The sequence below is a fragment of the Nelumbo lutea genome, chromosome 1 (assembly GCF_056320005.1).
Source record: "Nelumbo lutea isolate HS-2025 chromosome 1, American lotus-T2T, whole genome shotgun sequence".
Taxonomy (NCBI): Eukaryota; Viridiplantae; Streptophyta; class Magnoliopsida; order Proteales; family Nelumbonaceae; genus Nelumbo; species Nelumbo lutea.
Window position 1 is genome coordinate 150,313,387 of NC_142684.1, and position 23,199 is coordinate 150,336,585.

General features: G+C 35.2%; 1 protein-coding gene and 1 pseudogene across 1 annotated transcript; one reads left to right on the forward strand and one right to left on the reverse strand.

Annotated features, from left to right (window-relative positions):
• The first annotated feature begins 1,772 nt into the window (after nucleotides 1-1,772).
• Nucleotides 1,773-3,117, forward strand: LOC148878343 (ABC transporter G family member 22-like; annotated as a pseudogene).
• A 486-nt stretch (nucleotides 3,118-3,603) lies between these two features.
• LOC148878344 (pyrophosphate--fructose 6-phosphate 1-phosphotransferase subunit beta) lies at nucleotides 3,604-17,104 on the reverse strand. The gene is made up of 16 exons (XM_088953250.1): nucleotides 16,652-17,104; nucleotides 16,375-16,536; nucleotides 16,147-16,268; nucleotides 15,529-15,582; nucleotides 15,281-15,387; nucleotides 15,042-15,147; nucleotides 13,554-13,617; nucleotides 9,283-9,371; nucleotides 6,592-6,723; nucleotides 6,260-6,430; nucleotides 6,058-6,173; nucleotides 5,435-5,546; nucleotides 5,177-5,261; nucleotides 4,454-4,498; nucleotides 4,264-4,332; nucleotides 3,604-3,925 (listed from the first exon to the last, which is right to left on the reverse strand). The coding sequence occupies exons 1-16, from the start codon at nucleotides 16,851-16,853 to the stop codon at nucleotides 3,849-3,851; spliced, it is 1,713 nt and encodes a 570-aa protein (XP_088809376.1). The 5' UTR covers nucleotides 16,854-17,104; the 3' UTR covers nucleotides 3,604-3,848.
• Nucleotides 17,105-23,199: the final 6,095 nt, after the last annotated feature.

Here is a 23,199-nt window from a genome sequence, read left to right on the forward strand (position 1 = left end):
CCGTGAATAATAACTAATAAGTATGAGAGATGTTGTAGGATGTGCATGTGAGGCGCCAGGTGTGAGGAGCAGATCCAGTCTCATAATATTCACATATAGATTAATTCTTGTTAGATGGATATTATATTATATTACCTTTCTTATTTAATTATTTTCATGTTTGCTCGAAACATGATATCTTGGACTCAAATTCATTTAAATATGGGTTGACATGACCCATAAAAGCTTTAGACCAGCAACTATAATGAGATATATAAAAAAAAGTATGCCACAAACTAAATATCAGCCAATATCATCAGCCCAAAATGAAAATGCGTTTTTGGTTTTAAAAACACAAATTAAAAAAAGAAAAGAAAAGCATATCTATTGCATGTAATATTAATAGTGGGTAGAAAGTATAACATATACATTTTTATGTAGTTTAAATGCATGGACCATGAAAGTGAGGTATCCACTTTTATCATAATAAATCTTTGGGTAAATTTCAGATTACAGATACCTTGTACTTACACGGTGTGGTAAACTGGTAACACTTATCCCTTTTAACTTTTTTTTTTTTTTTTTGTCAGAAAGGCATGCCTCCTTTGAACTACTAAATTGCCGCACTATTTACAGTATAAGTAAAATTATTAAATTGTCCATTTCGGAGATTCTCTGAGCTGACAACGACAGTAACCATTTTAAAGCTCAAAGCCTCAAATCATACTCTAAGTCATTCTCAAAATGAACAACTCATGATCCAAGATCGCTGCAGGCCATTAGTATCTTTTTTAAGAAATTCTCTGGAGCATTGTTGATGCGATATTTGGGGGTTGTTAATCGCCCAGCTCAGCCGATCTATATACTATTTTGATGAAATCTAACCACCCATACACAAGATAAATGTAAATGTATATGACGGTTGCCTCAAGAACAAGATTCATGAAACAACAGCTGGCCATTAAGCCACGTGTGCAAAATCGGTTAGCCTGAAAATCTATAAATATTCGATCATCTAAGTTAATGACAATTTTCCATTTCATTTCAAGAACTCTGTTCTGGCTTTCAATAACTGCCAGACGCGTCCTATAGATGGATTTGGATCATATAGAGAACTGATTAGCAATACTCCAGTTCACCCCATGAAAGTAAGTAAACACCTGTCAGAACTCAGACCTACCTACCCTTTCAATGGGGCATGGGGATGCTTTACGTGGGTAGACCAAATAAAAATTGCAGCCAGGGAGGTAGCGCAGCCCAACTCCCTACGTCACTCCTTCCCCGACAGGATTTAAGTTGTCGAACGAACTACTAATTGCCCATCAATTAATAGGGAAAATCTACGGAGAAGTACCGATACACACGACGCAGAATTCTGAATTCCACCCCGCCCTACAACTAATTCTCTCCTCCTTATAAACCATATCCTGCCCCGTGAATTTGGCATCAATTCACGGTCAGGATGCATTCCCACTGTACTTTGGGCCTAGAAAATTCTGATATGGGTTGATTGGTATTTCTCCCTAATTAATCTATGATATGGATAAAGAATCTCTTTCATATCACTTCGGATGAGATGGACCAATTAACAATCGACTTTCTATTTCAGTGAATGCGGGTTATCGTTGGTAATTGAATTCAAAAACAACATTTAAAATCACATTTGATAACAGAAAATCATTTAAAGATACGAAAGACGTTAACGTTCACTGTTAAATGTCACCCTCTCCCTATTTCCCTTCGTAAACGATCAACCTACTCGGTTGCCTCTGTAACCTCATTTTCGGAGAGCAATGGCTTCAGAGAAGAAGCTCTCAAACCCAATGCGGGAGATCAAAGTTCAAAAATTAGTCATCAACATCTCCTGGGTGAAAGTGGAGATCGCCTCACCAGAGCCGCGAAAGTATTGGAGCAGACCCCCGTTTTCTCAAAGGCTAGGTACACTGTTCGGTCTTTTGGTATAAGACGTAATGAGAGTTAATCCTTAAAGTAGAGTGCTTACTTACCCAGAGTTCCTTTGTTATTGTAGTAATTAAAAACTAATCTTTTCATCCTTGGAGATGATAATCTGAGCACCATGGTCGGAGCATCGGCAATGAAATCCTACTCAACCCATCACTTCTTTTCCTAGATGAACCAACCTCTAGTCTAGACTCAACTACAGCTCTTAGCAGAATAGTTCAAATGATACACAATATTGCAAAGGTAATAAACCACATAATTTCTTAATTTCTTTAATTTAGAGAACACCCTTCCTTGAATTTCAGTGTGGGGTTTTGTAAGCTAGAAAAACAGTAGTGAGTACAATTCGTCAGCCATCAAGTAGACTATTCAACAAGTTCGACAAGTTAATTCTCTTGAATAGAGGCAATTCATTGTGCTTCGAAAAAGCCTCTGAAGCTATGCTATATTTATCTTCAATTAACTACTCTTCTCTGATAGCTATGAACCCAGCGAAGTTCTTAATTGATCTTTACAAATGGGAACATAAATGACAAATCAATCCCATCCATTATAGAGGATAAAATCTTACTTGGAAGCCAATTTCCTAAAAACCAAGATGGAAGGTCATCCCTTGTGGACGTCCAAGAGGTTATAAATTGATTATAAGGCTAATCTTATATCAGCCTATTTGATTCTTTTACTTTTTCATGGAATTCCTTCAAATATATCTGTGTTCTGCCTTCAGTACAATATCTTGTAGGTGCTTATGAAACAAGGATTTCAAACATAGAGAAGCAAAAGCTTCTAAAACCTATGTTGGTTGATAGTGAGTCAAAGATACAGGGAAGGTCACATTCGAGAGATTGGGGAGCATCATGGTGGGAGCAATATTCAATTCTTTTCGGGAGATGTCTGAAAGAAAGGCACCATGAATATTTAAAATTTACGAATCACCCAAATTGTATCCACTACGACAATAATAGGACTCCTCTAGTGGCATTCTAATGCTTCATCTCCCAAAAGACTACAAGATCAATGAAGTATATATTAAAAGTATCAACCTAGTCCTACTCTGCTCTAGATGCTACTCTTTCAAAGTTGTTCAATCAATGGTCATTGTTCATTTCTGTATTTTGGGGATTCTTTCCTGTATTCACAGCCATCTTTACATTTCCACAATTCAGTAATTTGTAATTTAACAGACATATGAACCATTTCAATTGATATACTTGGATAGAGTGTGAAAGGGAGATAAATAACCTCTTGGATGCTGATTGAAGGCATTATTGATATACGATTTCAAGAGGAGAAATTTGACCAGAAGCAGGGAACTGGGAAGAAGATTAGAATGTAAGGGAGTATTTGGTTAACGAATAAGTTAAAACTCTTTTAAATTTTAATTAACATATAAAAAGCCAATTACAGGTTACTTAAATAAACCCGGTAACTGCTGTATACGTGGCAGCAGTACAGGTTTTCATATGATATGATCTTCCGTATCATAGTCGGACCCATTAAAAAAATATCTGCCTGAAATTCACAGAATTAACGTTCCCTGCAATTTAGGAAATTCGAGTAGTTAACCAAGAGCTAACCGGAAAAGCCCAGGACCTTTAACTCTTTGACAGAAACAAGGGAAAAGACAAGATAATATGCAGTTTATTAAATCGAACACCAACATACCCCATCAAAATTGCTCACTCCACGATAAAAATTAGCAGTCTAACTAATGTTACAAAAATGAAGTCTAACTTGGCACTCAAATAATATAAACTTGGACCCCCTGCTTCATTCAAGAAGCAATTTTGCTAAGTTTTGAAGGCAGAGGTTCATTCGCCCTCCAGCTGCATGTAAACCCACAAAGGTACTTATTAATTCTTTATAATCTTATATAAAATTGTAGATCATTGTCCCATAAATTATTCCTAAGCCTGAGCTCCAAGCTCCAGCAGCAGAGTGTGATTGATGTCATCAGAATGTGGACCAATAAACTGAACAGGACCTGTATGGGCAAAAATCAGAACTGTCAGAAACCGAATTATAATGCACCAAAACCAAATTTATCCGTCTGAGCAACTGGACTGAAGCCCATTCGAATTTAGCTTTCATGCCAAGATTTTACAAATTTAGAGTTGGAATCACCAGCACAGAAAAAGACCAATTTGGCTCAGACTTCCTCCTAGTTCGCAATGAGAACTTGGACTTTCTTTTCCCCCCTCCTAGTTCGCAATGAGAACTTGACTTTCTTTTCCCCCCCTTTATTAACTTTCTAACTATTTTTGACATTGTTCAAAGTTCACCAAAATGGCTAAAATTGTTCAAAACAAATGTCGAACATACCTGGACTGATGTATCTGTTTTTGTAGGCCCACTCTTCCCTCATGGACGCAAACTTTCTGAATGGTGCGCCTAAAATTTTATCATCATAAATAAATTTACTTGATTTGACCAGAATCTTTGTCATACAGTCAACTCAGAACTGTCCAAGTACAATTATAATGCTATGCCAGAATATCTAAAAAAAAGTTACCATCAAGCTCCACCATTGCCTTCTTTATCACTGGCTTGAATTTACCTGAAAAGCAAGTTTAACTTTTAAAAATACAAGAGCATGAAATTCAAAATAAAGAATACAAAACCATAAGAACAATAGAGAAGCCATCATCGTGTCTTCGATTAAAAATTTCCTTAAACTAAATTTTGAATATTGAAAAAAAATTATATTGGTTAATTATAATTAGGGTAGAGTTGACTAAATCTTGGCAATAGATGTAAAAATTTGTATGCATGTATGTATTGGCATGAGGTATCAGAAAAACAATACGAGAGGATAAATTTTCTTTCTTATATTGAGTAAGTATGTACGTAATGTCTATTGAGAGGTTCCACTGTCTTGCTTGCCCTGTTTCCACTCGGCAAGCACTGATCATGTTATTGATCAAAAACATAAAAAGGGAAAAATAACTGTTTTAAAAGAACAAATTACCACCCCATGGTTTTACTTTTATAAGTATATCCTGCTTCTTTCCACTTAGGTCTGTCCAATCCATCAAAAACCAGAATTTGCCCAAATCAGCACCTCAATTAAGGTGTTCATGGTACAAAACCCTTAATATCCCCAGCACTTCGACAAGTTTGATATTCAAATTCCCATGATGGTTAAGCCTTGTTCATTGTAAAATTGATTAATCTTGAGATGGAAAATCACAGGTTATTCCCAAAATATGTCAAAGCAACAGGAGCTATAATATACCATGTCTCCTCTCTACATCCATTAATGATGTCAATGCAGTTCCACCAACAGTCCATTCTTCAACTGGAGCAGCCAAATTACCAACCTGAATAAGCAATGATAAAATGAATAAAATAAGTTAAGCCCAGAGTGATGCCTGTTGACTCCATCAAACAGAATATGTCAAGGAAGACAACAAAAAACCTAGAAGTAAAACAAACAAGCTTATCCACAAGAATGAGGAGAACAATCATGAAAAATATAGGATGGAAGACATACTGAGGATATGAGCCCAGTCTTTCCAAAATGGAGGAGGGCAGCAGCACCATAACCAAGAGCATAGCAGTAGGTAGAATCAAAGTTTGTTGGCAAGCCACATCTTCCTTCATAACTGGAAAAGAAAATAAAGTACAGGTAAGAACTAAATCCACAAATGGGGGTAGTATTGTGTTTGAAATATTGAAGTTAATTGATTTAAAATGCTATTATTGTTTTGATATAAGAACCTGCAATATTTTTGAGAGGAAATTAACATTATTGGTAAAGAGTATTGCCATTTTCTTTCATTTTATATGAATGTTGATTGGCTTGTATAATAAGGAAACTAACCTAGAATTTAGTTTGTCTTTGTAAAGTTCTATCACCTAGGCACACCTACCTAGGCAACTAGGCGCTTGACTGTGGCCTAGACGCCTTGAGGCCCTTGACAACCATGGGGATTACAATCTTCTATTTCTCCCTTAAAGCACCATGGTGAACCATCCTCAATATTCCCCAAATGTCAATCATATAATAAATATTATCAATTAATAATAACCTCTCATGTTGGACATGACACCATTATTTCCCCAGGGATAAAAAGGTGACTTAAGAAATATGGTTTTTAGAACTGAGATGGTTACCCGAAAAAGTGGGACTGCCCTTTGAAATCGCCTTTATATGTGCCCTCCTGCTTCCTTTTCTCCAGCTCAGTTTCAACCATTTGAATGAGCATTTTTTCAGTTTCAATTTTGGCCACCTAAAAAAACCAGCAATTAATATAATCAAACAGGTAAAGAGGTGTCTAGACAACTGCAAGCAAGCTGAAGAATACAAAATAATCACCTGAACATTTCCATGGGGATCTCTTTCAAGCAATAATTGCTCTTGAATTGCTCTAGGTAAAAATTCAAAAAGCAACTGAGACTGATGTTGGAGCTTCTTCTTCCACAGCCCACCTTCATCAACAACATCATGAGCTAAAATTTCATTCAGCTCTGCAATAAGTTGTTGTACCTGCAAGCAACTCGACCAACTCAAAATGTCAAGAGCTTATATGTTTCAGACAACATAACAAATAATTAAAACTCCATAAATGCAAATGCTTCCCCAAGAGTGCACCTTGACCATGTGTAAACAATTATACAAGGTAGTAAAATTATGATCTGCATTAATACCTCAGGAATGAAATCAATTAAGCCTTCTGGTACAAGTATAACACCATAGTTGTAACCAAGTTCAGCACGTCTGCATATTATATCTGTAATGTAATCCGTAACATTTTTTAACGTCTGCTTCTTGGCAGCAACCTGCATCATGTATAGCCTAATCAAACAACTGTGCAAATGAGAAACGTTTACAAGATTAAAGTAAATGTGAAATGTTATCAAATATTCTATCTATCTAAAAGGGTAAAAAAAAATCAAGAATCCCAGTCAATACTATCAATCCCCCCTCTCATCACATGTTCCTAATATATCCAAGAAAGTGTGCTCACTAAACAGAGGTATTGCCTTTTCAAATGGGCAGCCCAGTGTACGAGGATTCCGCCAATATGGGGTCTAAGGACAGATGCAAAATCACCTTTACAATCCAGGAAGCTTGATCTGATGCCGAATCAGGCAAAAAGAAATCTTGAAAAGGAAATACTGAAACTTACTAGCCCAGTGTACGAGGATTCCACCAATATGGGGTCTAAGGACAGATGCAAAATCACCTTTACAATCCAGGAAGCTTGATCTGATGCCGAATCAGGCAAAAAGAAATCTTGAAAAGGAAATACTGAAACTTACTTCCTCCATGCACCCTAAACAAATATGAAAAACCGTTTTTGGGTGCTTAATCACCAAGACCAATTACCATTCCAAACTTACCATTCAAGACTAAACCTCCAGAAGTACAAGTTCCAAAAGCAATTATCCAAGGTTATACGGATATTGATGATATTTTAAGAGATTATAACTTCATTAGGAAATAAACTTAGTGTTTCCCAGCCTTCTATTTAAATCTCCAGCGAAGAAAATGTAAGATATTTCAAAAGTTGGAGTTCACATCGGATACAACAAAGGACCATTGAAAATACCAATGAAACATGGAAATGATCCCCGAGTGTTTTAAATCCAAAACACTGGGTGATTTGCTTTTTGGTTTGGTCACTGGCATGCTAGTGTTTTGTTGGACCATTGCAGGAAAATGCTGCAAACTTGAAAAAAGATAAAGATCTTCAACTTAAATAATTAACCACAATAAACTTTGAAAAGAGTTTTATAGCTGGGATCAACATGACAAAAGAGAAGATGGCTGAATGTGCAAATATCTTGGGGTGTTGTATAGCTCAATGGCCTCTGACCTACCTAGGCCTACCACCTACCTCTTGGTTCTAATCCTAAAGATGTAAGCTTTTGGAACCCGGTGAAAGAAAGAATTACCAAAAGGCTTGCGTCTTGTAAGAAAGGGTACTTATCCTTGGGGGGAAGGATTACTCTGATTAGGTCACCCTATCTAACCTACCGGTCTATGACTTGTCAGTTCTCAGGATTCCAGTAGGTGTAGGGAAGAAGAGGTTAGAGAAGATAAGGAGGGACTTCTTATGGGAACCAGGGGAAAGTAAGAGGGATCATAGGGTAAGGTGGGAAGCAGCATGTAGGGGTAAAAACAAGGGGTTGGGGATAGGGAACATAGTCAACATACAAAGGAGGAATACTGCATTACTAGGAAAATGGTAGTGGGGAATGCCATTGGAGAAAGAGAAATTATGGGCCAAGATCATAGCAAGCATCCATGGGCTCTTGGATAATGGATGGGATGTTGGAGCACGACTAGGGCAAGTCGTGCATCTCCCTAAAAGGCTATCAACAAAATCCTGCCTTCTTTCACTCCCTTTATCAGGTATGATCTTTGTAGTGGTAATGGAGTTAATTTCTGGGAACACACTTGGTTGGGCTCCTTCCCTTTGAAAGAACAAATCCCCTCTCTCTTTGCCCTCTCTTGTTTGAAAAATTAGCCTATTTCCAAGTTCCTTGTTCCCACGAACTCTACCAATGGAGTAAGTTGGGATTTAGGGTTTAGGACGGGTATAGGAGATTCTGAGCTTCAAAATGTGATGAACTTACTACAATTACTAGAGGAAGTCTTTGTTGAACCTTCTCCTGTGCTTCCTTCTATAGAGCCCTTCCACTAGTTCTTTGCCTTCCACTGTTATTGATAAAAAAAAAGGGGGGATCCACAACTGGTTGTAAATTGGCTGCACATTGCTGAGATGAAAATGTGGGTTTACAATAATGAAATGAAAAAATTCAGATGGCCAAACAAGGGATATGGAAATTTCTGTCAACTGGTGCAAGCGTAGTGCCAACTTCTTTGCTGATTCTCTAGTAAAACAAGGGGTGGGACGAAAAGTTCTGTTCTGGGCACAATTGTAAGGGAAGGGTGTATCTAAGGGGAGAGATAAGTTGTTTCCTCTCTCACTATCTTCTCTTTGGTTTTAATCACTGTACTATATTGTCTTTCTGATCTAATGAAATTTCACAGTATTTGATAAAAAAATTAATCACGATATTAAGTTATTAACTTGCGCCCAGAGTCAAAATATCGAATAACAAACATCTATATGGTCCAAAAAGAAAAGGATACTCTGCTTGCCTAAAATTGTTAATAGCCACTAGCCCACCACTTCTATACTGCAACAGCATTCTTTTGCAAACAGTTTGAGGGAAAAGGATTTCATGTTTGGACAATTAAGGAACTGATGTGGTAATAGTCAAAATCAGAAACACTGATTATGCAGGGAAGGTTTCACATTGTGAACATATATACTAGGAACCAACTAGCTCTTCTGAAAGTTAATCAAAGAAAATATCAGAATGTACCTCTTCACCAATAATGGTGATGTTTGGGTGAGTCTGCAAAGCACACTCCAATGTGATGTGAGAAGCTGCACGCCCCATAAGCCTCACAACTGCAGATACAGAGATGCTTAAAATGCTATTTTAAAAGACAACAGAAAGGACCAAGAATGAATATGATGGAAGCAAAAATAGCCTTTTCATACAGAATGTAAATAACAGAAAATAATAACAAATAAGAGTTGTAGGCCAAACTTAATATTTTGCAAATAATCTTTGCGCGTAACAGCTTTATACTTATTTGCTTAATAAGAGGTCTATGCTTTACAAAAAGCATGTTATTGAAATCTAGGAGCAAGTCAGCTTTGCAAAAGCAAGGGCTCTTCTAGTCCCTTCAATTGTAACAGATAACTTCTTCTAACAGGTGTTGTAGATGGTCTTCTACTTTCTCTCATTTTATCATCCATTGGACCTCCTAGGTTCCTCTGTATGACTTCATTTCTGACCCTATCCTTTCTAAGTTTTACCACTCTGTCCATCTAAGAATACACATTTCTGCTACACATATTTTTTTGGACAATCAATAGGATTTCACATATCATGTCTATTAAAAGAGAAAACTGAAAAAAAGGCAAAATGAAACTCCGAATCTCATTTGGGAAAAAAAAGTTTTACTTTTATTTTCATCATAAAAATTATATTGGATTAGAACAAAACATGAAAAAAAAAAGAATGATGGATTAGTCCCTTCAACTAAAGAAAAATAAAGTTTTTATGAGACACTCTCCTATCAATACAAGAAGGCCCCAATAAAAAAATATCAGAACCCTTCCCCCTCCCCAAAAAAAAATTGAACTACCCTAGAATAACTGTAGTACTATAAGTTTCTGATTTTTTAAGAGTAAGACAAGGTTGTCAATGGGTTGGTTCTGCCACCGATTATTATTATTATTATTATTATTATTATTATTATTATTATTATTATTATTATTATTATTATTATTATTATTATTATTATTATTATCCTGCCCTAATTTTATTTTAATTTTTATTATATTTTATGTTTGGAAAGGTGAAGTTGATAGATAATATATATGATAATATTAACTAAAAACATTTAGTTTATTAACATATAAACATTTTAGTATTTTATTATCATTTTTGTTAAGATTAGATTATCAAAATTTATGTTTTAAGCCATTATTTAAATAAATAAAGACCCCAATAGACCCGACTATTAATTGGGATGGTTCTAGGTCAGCTATTTTGTCCCGATTAATAATCGGTTCGGAACTGGTTCCTAGACCTGACCCAGACCCATCCCATTGACAGCCCCAAGACAAGATGCTCGCATAAGTATCTGTAGAGAAGATGGGCCGAATGGCCCATAGGCTATTTATCCTTTTTATCTTTTATGTTCTTTGCTGTAATGGGCCTTAATCTGAGCTTTATTCTTTCTTACGTTATGTCTTTTTCATTTTCTACCCAACTAGGGGCTTCTCTGTAAATTACTAAAGTTTAACTTAATAAAATAGAATTAAGGGAGTAAGAGAAGGGATTATGTTCGAAAATCTCTCTCTGAACCCAAGTTGTCGCCACCTTCTTCTTGTTCTTCTCTCCTCTTGAACTCTGATTTCTGCTACTTTCTTTTGAATTTTTGCAACTTTCTAAACATCCTTTCTTCTCAAAAGGCTGTTTTTCTTCTGTATTATAAGGATCAAACTTTTCTAGCAACTAGTAAAAGTGCACATATGTTGCACGTGGCAATATCAAATGATGAAGACGATAATAGTCAACAATCAAATGACCTTACTGGTTGAATCATTAACCTATTTAACCAAGAAAATGGACTACGATTAATACATTAATTCATTTTTTTCTTTGTATTTTAGCCATTCCTATCTTTACTAACAATAATTCTTATTTTTCAAGCATATTTTTGTTTAATATGAAGAATATTAATGCATGTTCAAAATTTTTCTATAAAATTTATAAAAAATTCTATATTTTTAGTTTTTATTATGTAACTTATGAGATAATAAAAATTACTTATTTACCAAGAGGAAATGCAATTCCAATATATTGTTTGAATATTCGTTTTTAATATTGTGGGCAGATCAATTATTTATATATATTTTTGTTTACATTTTTATAAACTTCTTATTTCTAAATTTTTAGATTTAGAAATAATATTTTTTCTATATTTTTATATTTCTAAATTTGTATTATTTATTTATGACATCATGAAATTATCCATTTGACCCAAATGGTCGAAGTACTTACCCACAACCTAGATGGAAAATATGATTTCATTTCTAGGTTTGTTTTAAAAATATAAAATTTCATTCTATTAATAATTATTGTGTATGGATTTATTAGTGGAATTTAATAATCATAAACAAAAGTATTTTTTATATTTCTAAATTTGTATTATTTATTTATGACATCATGAAATTATCCTTTTGACCCAAATGGTTGAACTACCCACCACCTAGATGAAAAATATGATTTCATTTTATTAATAAATAGTGTATGGATTTATTAGTGGAATTTAATGATGAGAAACAAAAGCATAAATGTTAGGTTCAATGAGAGAGAAAGTGATTTTAAAAAATATAAAATTTCATTTTATTAATAAATAGTGTATGGATTTATTAGTGGAATTTAATGATGAGAAACAAAAGCATAAATGTTAGGTTCAATGAGAGAGAATGTGATTTATTTAATGACTTGAATGTGAGACTTAATGAGAAGTAATTGAATGTACTTAATGGTATTCTTTTAATTTTAGTAAAGAAAATTTCCATAAGCCAATACCTCCTCATTCGCACTTTTATAAAATTTAATAATCATAAATAAATGTATTTTTTATATTTCTAAATTTGTATTATTTATTTATGACATCATGAAATTATCCATTTGACCCAAATGGTTGAACTACCCACCACCTAGATGAAAAATATGATTTCATTTCTATGTATTTTAAAAAATATAAAATTTCATTTTATTAATAAATAGTGTATGGATTTATTAGTGGAATTTAATGATGAGAAACAAAAGCACAAGTGTTAGGTTCAATGAGAGAGAATGTGATTTATTTAATGACTTAAATGTGAGACTTAATGAGAGGTAATTGAATGTAGTTAATGGTATTCTTTTAATTTTAGTAAAGAAAATTTCCAGAAGCCAATATCTCCTCATTCGCACTTTTATAAGTAGTATAGATATAGATGGTTCTATAGAAATCATTGACCACCCTCCCCAAAATTCCATCATATTGACCCAATTACTATTTTGAGAATCCACCTCAAGCTCCATGCCTCCACCATATCATAACCAAGAGAATGCACAAGTCATAGGCTAAAAACACAACCCACAAATAGGAATGATCAATTCTTCTCAGGCCTGCATTGCCCAGCCCAGAAATTTCCAGGCCCAGGGCCCCAAGCACAAGTTTTTTCTTCCAAACCCAACCTGGTTCAGGCTGGATGAAGTCGACACATAATGTAGGTCGGGCCCTACCTGCAAATTTTGTATAATTTATGTTATAACAAAGTTTATATAATTTTCTGTCATCTTGAAAAAAATGCACTTGCTAACATGTAGAATAAAAGACTAACCCAGTGACCCAGTACATGACCTACCCACATATGAGAACTTAACCACCAAAATTAAGCTCAACTCTTCCAGGCGAAAGACCATCCAAGGGAAATCCGTCGCTCGTCATATATTTGAGGAGAGAACTAATGAGATCAAGGACTAAAATTACATACAAATATTCAAGATTCTAACATTTGCTTCAGTCTCAAGGGTAACCAAAATAATAATCATGTGAAATTTAAAATTCCTATAATTTTGTTGTGTATATGTTTATTGTCATAGTTTTGATGTATAACTCACTAAATAGGGCACATATAGGAAGATAGAAGAAACAGAAGAGATGGAGAAGAAATAGTAAGAAAAAATAGGAAACAATAAAAACAAAAGAACAGACCCACCCTCCCACTGCATCTTTGACCAGCTGAAGGACAGCACAAAAAGTTCCATACTGTGTATCTTAATGTCTATTCAATGGCAGGCTTTAATGTGAGAAACATTATCTAGATCAAAACAATTTTCCGAAACTAATCATCTTGATAGCTTATTCAAAATGCAGCTTCATGCCAAAATTACCTACTGGGATCAGCTGTAAAGGATTCTTAGAATTCCAGATGATGCAGAAGATTGTGGTGCAACAGGCAGAATGCATATCTAAAATGCCTGATTATAAGAAATTTCAGAATCAGTGAACTTACAATGATAGTATTTTCCAGTTGAACGGGCATCTGTCATCACATTTCCTATCATTTCTGCATAAATCTACATAGCCAAAATAAGCAAGTACATCAGTGGCTATGAACAGGACACACTAAAGCTGAGTCCCGTTTCAATAAATAATATTAAGATCAATTTGGACCCATTCCTTGATTTCATTACAGATGTATTATCTTCTATAATCTAGTTGATGGAATTTACATACAGAAAAACATACTTAGAAAAACTATTGTTAATGAAAAATAATGTAATTAGATAAACTAATGATGCATTAAAATTATATACATATGGTGTACAAATAATATCTGAGGGCAACAACTGTGGCTAACCAAATTTCATTTGAATACAAGTGACAATATTAGTTACTCGGTTTGTACAGCATCTAGCACAGCCAAATTTCAGAAGAGGGGACTATGCCTTTTATAGATTTATAAATTATCAAAAGAGAGTTCTGGTCAAGGTTAAATGGGAAGAAAAATAAAATTGGAAAAAAATAGAAGAGAAATAGAATCTCACACCAATTCATCTAGGATTACACAACTACCTTCACACAATTTTAATTTTTAATTGGCCAAAAATCACCTCATTGCTCTAAGTTTTGTGAGGAAAAAAAACACCGACACGATAAGAAAATTAAATCATAACACAATTACGTAATAGACAAAGCTTCTGGACACTGTCACAACATAAGATTACAAAATTATGGGTAGGGAAAGAAGGAGATAAGAAAGGCAGGAAAGGGGAAAGGGGGATAATAAGGTCCTTGGGCTACTTGTTAACAGGTCATTTATTTATTTCTAATGACATGAACGTCCCTGGCTCCCTGCACCTCTTTTTGTATAGTTGTGTTATGTGATTGCTCAAGCATCCTGAACCTTACTAGAGGCTGACCTACTAGGCAATTCAAAGTTGGATCCTTCAGCAATTAATTTCCTCTGCTATATTCAAAGTTGTATAGTTGTGTTAATTTTTAATTCGACCTTTGGAAGAGGGTATTATTAGGTCCAAAGGATATTGAATTTATCTGTCACCCTTCTTAGATGATCTACGTAAAGTAAAAGCAACAGTGTTGATTTAATTGATTAATTGTTTATTTGTTTTTATATATAGAAGATATTCTTTATAATTTCTCCTGTTTTCTAATTATATAAGGATACTTCAACTTATACCTCATATAGTTTTGAAATTCTGGTTCTCTTTTCTTCAATATACAAGTCTTTGCTTACTTTTCAAAAAAGCAGCATCAGCAATGATAATATCAAAAACTGCAACTAAATCAAAGAACCAACCTGTAAATACCTACTATAATCAAGATTTGCTTATTGAATAATCATATTAAGGGTAAAATATTTTGCATCAATAAAATGATATATACGGTTTAACTTAAACTTGGCCTATATTACTGGATTGCAATAGATTAATGATACTAAAACTAAAGATATGAAAATTGAAGTCATAGACATGATCACCTTGCATGCAGTATCAAACCCAAAACTTGCAGGAACCTCCTTGCACTTCAGGTCACCATCAATTGTCTTTGGACATCCAAGCACCCGAGTTTTCATATTCTTTGCCCTAATTAGTAAATTAAAGCACAAAATTGCATCAGTGGAACCACCACTGCAATTACCCAAATAAAGACTTTTCATTTCTGACCATAAGGAATCCAAACCCAAGGCATGAATTGTACAACTGCCAGATACCATACCTAAAGTTTTCAGCAAGGAGACAAGCATTTGTATTTGAGTCATCTCCACCAATAACAACAAGCCCATCCAAATCAAGCTTTAATACTGTTTCTTCAGCTTGCTTAAACTGAAAAGCATATCCATGCAAACTTAGTTGCCATCACTGTCATTATTTAATCTAAAAGATTAAATCCACCTAAATACCAAATGATTGCAAATCATAGTGACCGAACTTGAAATTGTGAGAAAAAAAGTAGAAAATGCACACCTGTTCCGGAGTTTCAATCTTGTCCCTTCCACTGCGTATCATATCAAACCCACCCTGTTAACGGAACTCAAATTTAGTCACTTGAAAGACCTCTAATAAAAAAAATTCATCATACACATGACAAAGTAACATATGCCGACCAAAGAAGAGTAAACAAACACCACGTTCAGACTTTCTGCTATCTTAGATGAGCATAGACAAATAATACGCATGCATATATTTAACACTAAATGCACAAACCCACATTGCTACAGAAGACCATGACATGCATACTGCATATAGAATTGAGTATGTCGAATATGCAAGAATCCACGGACGGTGTTAATACTATAAACATACCCATATGCATGGCATAGAGCGATATTTACATAGAAAAACTTATCCAGCCCATTCAGATTTGAACTGATTGAATCCCTCTCTACCACCATACAGAAAACTTCACGGAAGCGGGAAGCCCATGCACATCAAATAGTCAAAGTTCGCAAACAAAACGAGAAAAAATACGAAAAATAATAGAACGTGACTGTAATAGAACCAAGTAACGAACCATCAATAGCTATTCATAGAGCCATGGCATGCAATCTTTTACGAATAACTTAAAATACCTAAAAGCCTTACCTGATTTCTGTAGGGATAGATGTAGTCCGGGGTCAGTTCCACAAACTTGCACCTCATGATCCCAGCAGGACCTCCCTTGAATCCATATAGTGTGCTACCTTTCACGCGATCCTGCAAGTAATCTAGAACCGGACAAAACAGTATTTATATTTATATTAAAGAAAAAATCAAAAACATACAAAATGCAATCGAAGCAAGCTTGTCAAAGAAATAAAGAGAGATCCTCACCAAAAATTCCAGAAATAACATTATGTCCTCCAGGAGCTTGGCCACCAGAAAGCACGACACCAATCTTCAACTTTTCATTTGATGCCAGTGCCGCCGAATCGCTAGGGACCAACATTGAAGAAGGTTGCCCGAATACGTTGGGGAAAAGCTTAGCGATCTCATCTACAAACAGAAATAGGGAAAACCTAATTGAATAACAAAGCAAAACCAATCGACTGCATGGAAAAGCATAGATCCTCTTGAAGTAAACAAGTATTCCTGCTTCAGAGATAATGACCTGGGTTTCCAGCAGCGGAGCTTGGAGGACCTTCGACAATCTTAAAAGGGCTTTTAAGGACAGAAGGAAGAGGCAGAGAATGCTTCAGACGGTGTGTCTGAACTTCGCTATAGACTTCAGCAAAACGGCCGGGGCTCGGCGCCAGAGCAGGCTGCCTGATAGTGGCGTCGCCGTTAGGGATAACCAAAGTAGAGGAAGACATGATTGGCGTAGATCGGCGGAAACCGTGAAGAGAAACCAGGAACAAAAACGGCGGAGATCTTCTCGTCTGTCTCACACACTCTATTATTAAGTTGAGAAGGAACTGGTTAAGGAGGGCAAAATCGTCTTTGGATTATTTATCTTTCAAGTTTCAAGTAGGAGGTTAGAGCTTCTCAAAAAAAAAAAATAGGAGGTTAGAGGTTGTTGAGACTCGAGACTTGAGAGGGTTCATAGTTCATAGTTTCGATTCCAAAAGGTGGGTGAGGGTACCGTGGGAAATAAGGATTGTTTGTGATATGAGGAGGCAACAACAGCCGCTGATACTACGTGGAGTGTAGTAATGGAAGATCTCCTCCGTCCATTTGGTTGTGATGACGCGAATCGTGTGATCCGCCATGTCTCGACATACATGGGTTTTAATGTCATTGACATCCCGAATATCAAGGCCCACTACCATGGTCCACAAGACAAAACAGATAGACAGACAATAGAAGCGTCGGGATCGGCTGCTCGCGACGCTGTGTACGACGATCTAGGCGGCCAATCATACAGGAACACGTCAGTATTCTGTATACCCGGGACCCACATGACAATCGATGGATGAGCAGATATGATGGTGGTTGTAGCATTGCAACATTTCTCCTTTCCTTTATAATTTCGGTGACGGACGGGTGTATACGTTAAAAGTTGATAGGATCAATTCACCTACCAATGGGCAATGGAACGCAAGGGTAACCCACCCCTGGCCCTGGCGTGGTACCAAGTGCGTTTGGTGGGCACGTGAGGTGAGATCACCTTAGCGGTTGGGAAAAAACAGTTTGGACTGTTTTGAGAGACCTGCACATGATACTTTATTTATTTAGGTCTTCAATTGTCTTTTCAATTCAAGAAATATCGAGTGTAAGTATCTTTTTGTCCACACTTATAGTACATATCATTCAGTTTGAAAAACACCCAAAGTTTTTCCACGTGAGGATGGTGTTAGAATGGGCGCATATTCCAGATGATTCAAGGCGGACGACTCTGCCCATGCGCAGATGAAATTGACCCAACTGCGGTATCATCCAGAATTAAAAGTAACATCAACAAATATCCTCAATTGCTTATCAGATTGCATGTTTACTCTCACTTTATTTGTGGCAGACCGAGATATGAGATTAACGCTTTAGCTGTATGTGGAAACAGTAAGAATACTCCTCCACACCAGTCATGTATATATAGAGTTACAATTATTCAAATTCTCAGTGTCGATCTTATCTATTTTATCACTGGTGTGGAATATTATTATTGATTTCACTTTCACAGCATGCTAAACAGTTAAAGCATTTAGTTAATCCAAATTCAAAGGGACTAGTTGATAAACCCTTTTACTAATGTGAAATCAGTTACATTCGTAGGCATAATCTTGAAGTGGTGTTCACGTTCACGTTCGGTTAGACTTATCTTTTATTAATTAATATTAATTTTATGAAAATCGTGAATCAAAATCAATCAGTTAATTGGTTTGGTTTTTTATTGGTTCTGCTTTTGTTTTAGTTTTTTTTTTTTTTAATATTTAGTGCACGTGCTAGTTCCAATACCTGCGCACTTAAATTTTATAGGTGATGGATAAGAAATCCACCATCTATGTGGAATCTGCATGGTGCATCTTACCCGGTATGATTCCATACAGGCATTGTGTTGTGTCTTGTGCCAATGATCATTGACATTGTGTTTAAAGGTATATAATTTCAAAGGGTGTGCTTAACATGCTTGTCCTTGTAACAAAAGTTAGTATTTGCGGTTGGAGCAACTTAAAACAAATAAGTCAAATGAACACCATTTGCCAAGCTAGTATTAATATTATGCCATTTGTTGTTGGAATTGGGTAAGCGTGTGATTCAATTAGGGGTTTCAACGGTATTTGAAAATATGATCTCGAATTCGATATTTAGTATAATCAAATCGAATATCAAATTCGGATATAAGCTATTTCGATTCGATAAATATCCAAATTCAATTGATTATTTAATTATTATATATAATACATAAAATATTTTATATATTAATTAAGTTATATAAATAGATTATATTTATATATTTTATATATTTATTAATTATATAAAATGATTAATTAATCGAATCGAATATTTGAATATTTGAATATTTAATCAGATTCAAATTCGGATATTGACTGATCTAATTCGAATTCGATCCATTTACACCCCTAAATCCAATATATAGTGATATATGAATATGGGGATTGTCAAAGTGGGTGTTCTTGTCAAAAAAATGGGGGTAAAGTAAATTGATAGAAATAATGAGTAATAGAAGTAACAAAAAGGGGCTAAAAATAAGAAGGGTAGATTTGGTGCAAAAAATTAGACCATATCGTATATAAAAATATATATACCGATTGGTTTGATTAACAACTGGTTTTTCATATTGGTCAATCAAATTTTGACCAATACATTTGTTTTTTCAAAAATACTGAATCAGAACCGATAAATTGGTTAATTAGAATTTTCAGTTTTTGATGAGCATCCTTAGTCTTGGGCTAATATGTGGATCTCAACAATTGATATATTGTTGCCGCCCGCAACTTGAATTATATGAAGACCATAATTTCACGGTTTTAGGATGGTATTTGGCATGATTTTCGAAACCGGATTGGACTGAAAAAAAATCAGGAATCAGTCAGGTGATCAATTCTATTTTACTCCATAATCATTTTTCCTTTAAAACCGTTGATTTGGTCAGTAAACTGCTGATTCGGGTAGTTGAATCACTCAACGGTTTGGTCAGTTTTTATTTTTTAAAATTTGTTATTTTTGTTAGAATGGGCCATCCGTTCGTTTTGAACAGTCAGACTGTTCAACTTGGGAATTTGACCCTTGATCAATTCATTGTCCAAGTTGGTTTTAAAAATCTTGGTATTTGGTATCAATGGCATTTTTGAAAGCATGGTTTTCAAAACCGGACCAGACTAGAAAAACTGGGAACCAGTTAGGTGACCAGTTATGTTTTACCCCATAACTGTTTTTCCCCAGAACCGTTGATTTTGTTAGCAAACCGCTGACTCAGGCGGTCGAACCGTTCAACGATTTGGCCAATTTTTATATTTTTAAATTTAATTTTTTTTTCAACCTAGGAACCAAACTCCTGATCGGTTCGTTGTTCGGGTCGGTTTTAAAAACCTTGATATTTGGTTTCAATGGCATTTTTGAAAGCATGGTTTTCAAAACCAAACCAGACCGGAAAAACTAGGAACCAATTAGGTAACCGGTTCTGTTTTACCCCATAATCGTTTTCCCCCAAAACTGTTGACTTTGTTAGTAAATCGTTGACCCAGGCAATCGAACCGTTCAACAGTTTGGCTAGTTTTTATTTTTTTTTGTCAAAACGGGTTATCCGTTCAATTTGAACAGTCAAACTGTTCAACCCAAGAACCGGACCCCTGACTAGTTCATTGTCCGAATCAGTTTTGAAAACCTAATTTGAAAGCAACAATTCTAGTTTTGCACCAATTAGGCATTTAATAGAAAAATACCCCATTATTATTTGGTTAAGCCGTTTAATTGATAAATATTTGTCTGATCTATAGGCAATTTTGTATTATTGATACATGTGGCACCTAATGGTGCCTAATGTATGTGAATTGTAAGAAAAAAGACAATTAATTTTTTCTTGTTGTTTTTTAAGCAACTTCACACAAAACGTTTATAAGTTAAACGGGAGCGAATTAACGGGAGACAAAAACATACACCAGCTGAAACCTATTACGGTTGAACACGCCATTGTTTAGTACAGTTGAATCTCACATGGGGCCTACACTAAGCGTTGGTGTGTTCAATCGTGAATCCGTGATTGATAGTTCAGCCAAGTGAGTATGATTTTATCTCGGGCTCATCCGGACTCAAGTTATACATCATCATTAACAGAACAGTCCCTAACCAAGGCCACACCCATTTACATAACTGTTTTTTCTATACTTGTGTCTAGACCTTTTAACGAGAAAACAGAGCTACCTTTGGTCACAATGCAAACGCAAAATTCCAATGAAACAAATAGGAAAAAAAAACTGTTTGATAGAGTGCAAAAAATAAACCAATATATGGGACGGTTTACATTGTTTTGTATTTGGTTAAGAGGATACAAAAAGAAGAACAGGGGGTGACTATTGACTAACAGCTGATTGCAGAAAGGGTGTTTAGAGATGATGAGACATACCTTGAAAGACAGGGCTATGAAGATCGTCATCACCTTATTTGGTTCTTCCCCAAATCGTCCTTAAATCATCACCTTAAAAACTTTGATCCAGTGTTGGAGTAGCCAAAAAGCTTTTCAATTAGCTTGATTCATTTGGGACTTGAAGCTCTAAGTAGTGTCAGTTCCAGTTAGGTGAAGTCATTGAGGTTGTAGAAGATTGCAACTAGGTTGAAGTTGCAAAAGATCACAATTTCGTTGAGGTTGCAGAAGATCTTTGATTTTTTTTTTTTGTCAGAAATTTGTTTTACAGAGGTCGTTGATGGCAATTTTAGCATATCTGAAGTAGTCATTGCTATGCATCTCCTTTAGGCCTTGTTCACTTTTTGGTAAGTTATTTATTCGGGTAAATGCAATTACCAAAAAAACTTATCTGGGTAAGTACATTTACCCATGTTTTTTTTTATCTCCTAGGTAAACAAAGCAATGACCATTTTAGCCATAAAAATCTATTATTAAAAGGGGCATTTTTGTCCCATTCAAGTGTTGGCAAACTTCCCCTTAGGTGGGAAAGTTATTTATCCACCTAAGATATGGGTATCACTTACTCCAGGAAAATAAACTTTACCTGGTTCTCACATAAATCTGAGAAAAGAACATAAGATTATTAGTGAATGGGAACCAAAATACAATTGACCAACTTTTCCCCCTCTCAAAATCTCAAAAAAGAACGCCCCCTTAAATGAAGAGGAGAATATATGTTTACTTTGAAAAAATCTATGTAAATCTTATCCTCTAAATCGAGGTAATCATAAAATTATTTACAACTTTACCTCAATTTTTTGGTGTCATTTTACACTTTAACCAAATGGCTAGCTTTGGGTACGTATGGGTAGGAGATCGGGATTGCAATGTTTGTGGCATTTGCTCTCCCCAATTAAATCACTCATCTCTTTTTGAATCTCTTCTATAATAAAGTAAGGGTAACTAAAGGTTGGGTCATTTTTTAATTGTTGCTCATTCTAGGCAAGAATGGGCAATAATGAATAACAGTAGAGCATTTGGTTGCAAAATTCTTGTCATAGGCCTCATTCTTTTCAGAATTAAAAATCAATCCATAACACAAAAATTGAGGCATCCTGCAGCATAAAAAAATAATCATGCTCATTTTCATTCTTTAAAGAAATTCTATGCCAAAGGTCATTAACCACCTCCTAGGTCTACAAAACTACCACCACTAATGTTTGTTTATTGGTGGACTGTCATGAAAATTCATGCCCAATGATCAAAATATTGATACCAGGAGGGGTGTATCAGCCTGTATCGAGGCTCATTTCTCCTTTTTTTTTTTAGTTTTTTTTTTCAATTTGGTTCAAAGGAGTCAATTTAAGGCCCATCTACCCCTTGAACCATGGTCTAACTTGAAACACCCATTGTAGGGGCATATCGGGAAGCCCCCAATACGATACATATCGGCTGATACAACCCAATATGTATCGAAACTTTAAACATTGCTTATGCCAACGGGCATTGACCACCGACCATCCACCAGTAAACATCAATGCGACGATTTTGGAGACCCAGGTTGGCGATTTATGATCACTAACATAGTTTCGTTTAAGAATGAAAATAAGCAATGCAAGGCACTAGCCAGTTTGAAAAGTTCATTTTTAAGACAAAAGTGTGGTTCATAACAATATTTTCTCATTCTACCCATTTTTCCTTATTCGTGTCCATTTTAGACTTTCATCTTAGGTAAGAATGAGAATTGAATCAAACATGACCTTAGTGGCCAATCCAAGACCAACCATAAACATAGACCTTGGCCAAGACTCAAACTAATGCCAAAATCCAATGAGTTTTGTGGGCATGCTCCCCCGCATCTTGTGTAACACTCTTTTGTTTTATTAAAAAAACTATGCAATTATGATTCTATGTGCATGCAATTTTTGCGAAAGTTCTCATTTTAACACACTTATATTTAAATTCATGTGAGCTGGTTGGTTCAATTTGATAATATTAGTTGATTCCTTTTCAATAAGTTTGAATTTTGCTTCCTTTTAGCCTTCAATTCCTCATGTCCCCTCCCCCAAGAAAAAGAGAAGACATTACAGTATTTGCTTTAGTTTTGTATGAGCTAACTAGGTGATAGTTCATAGGTA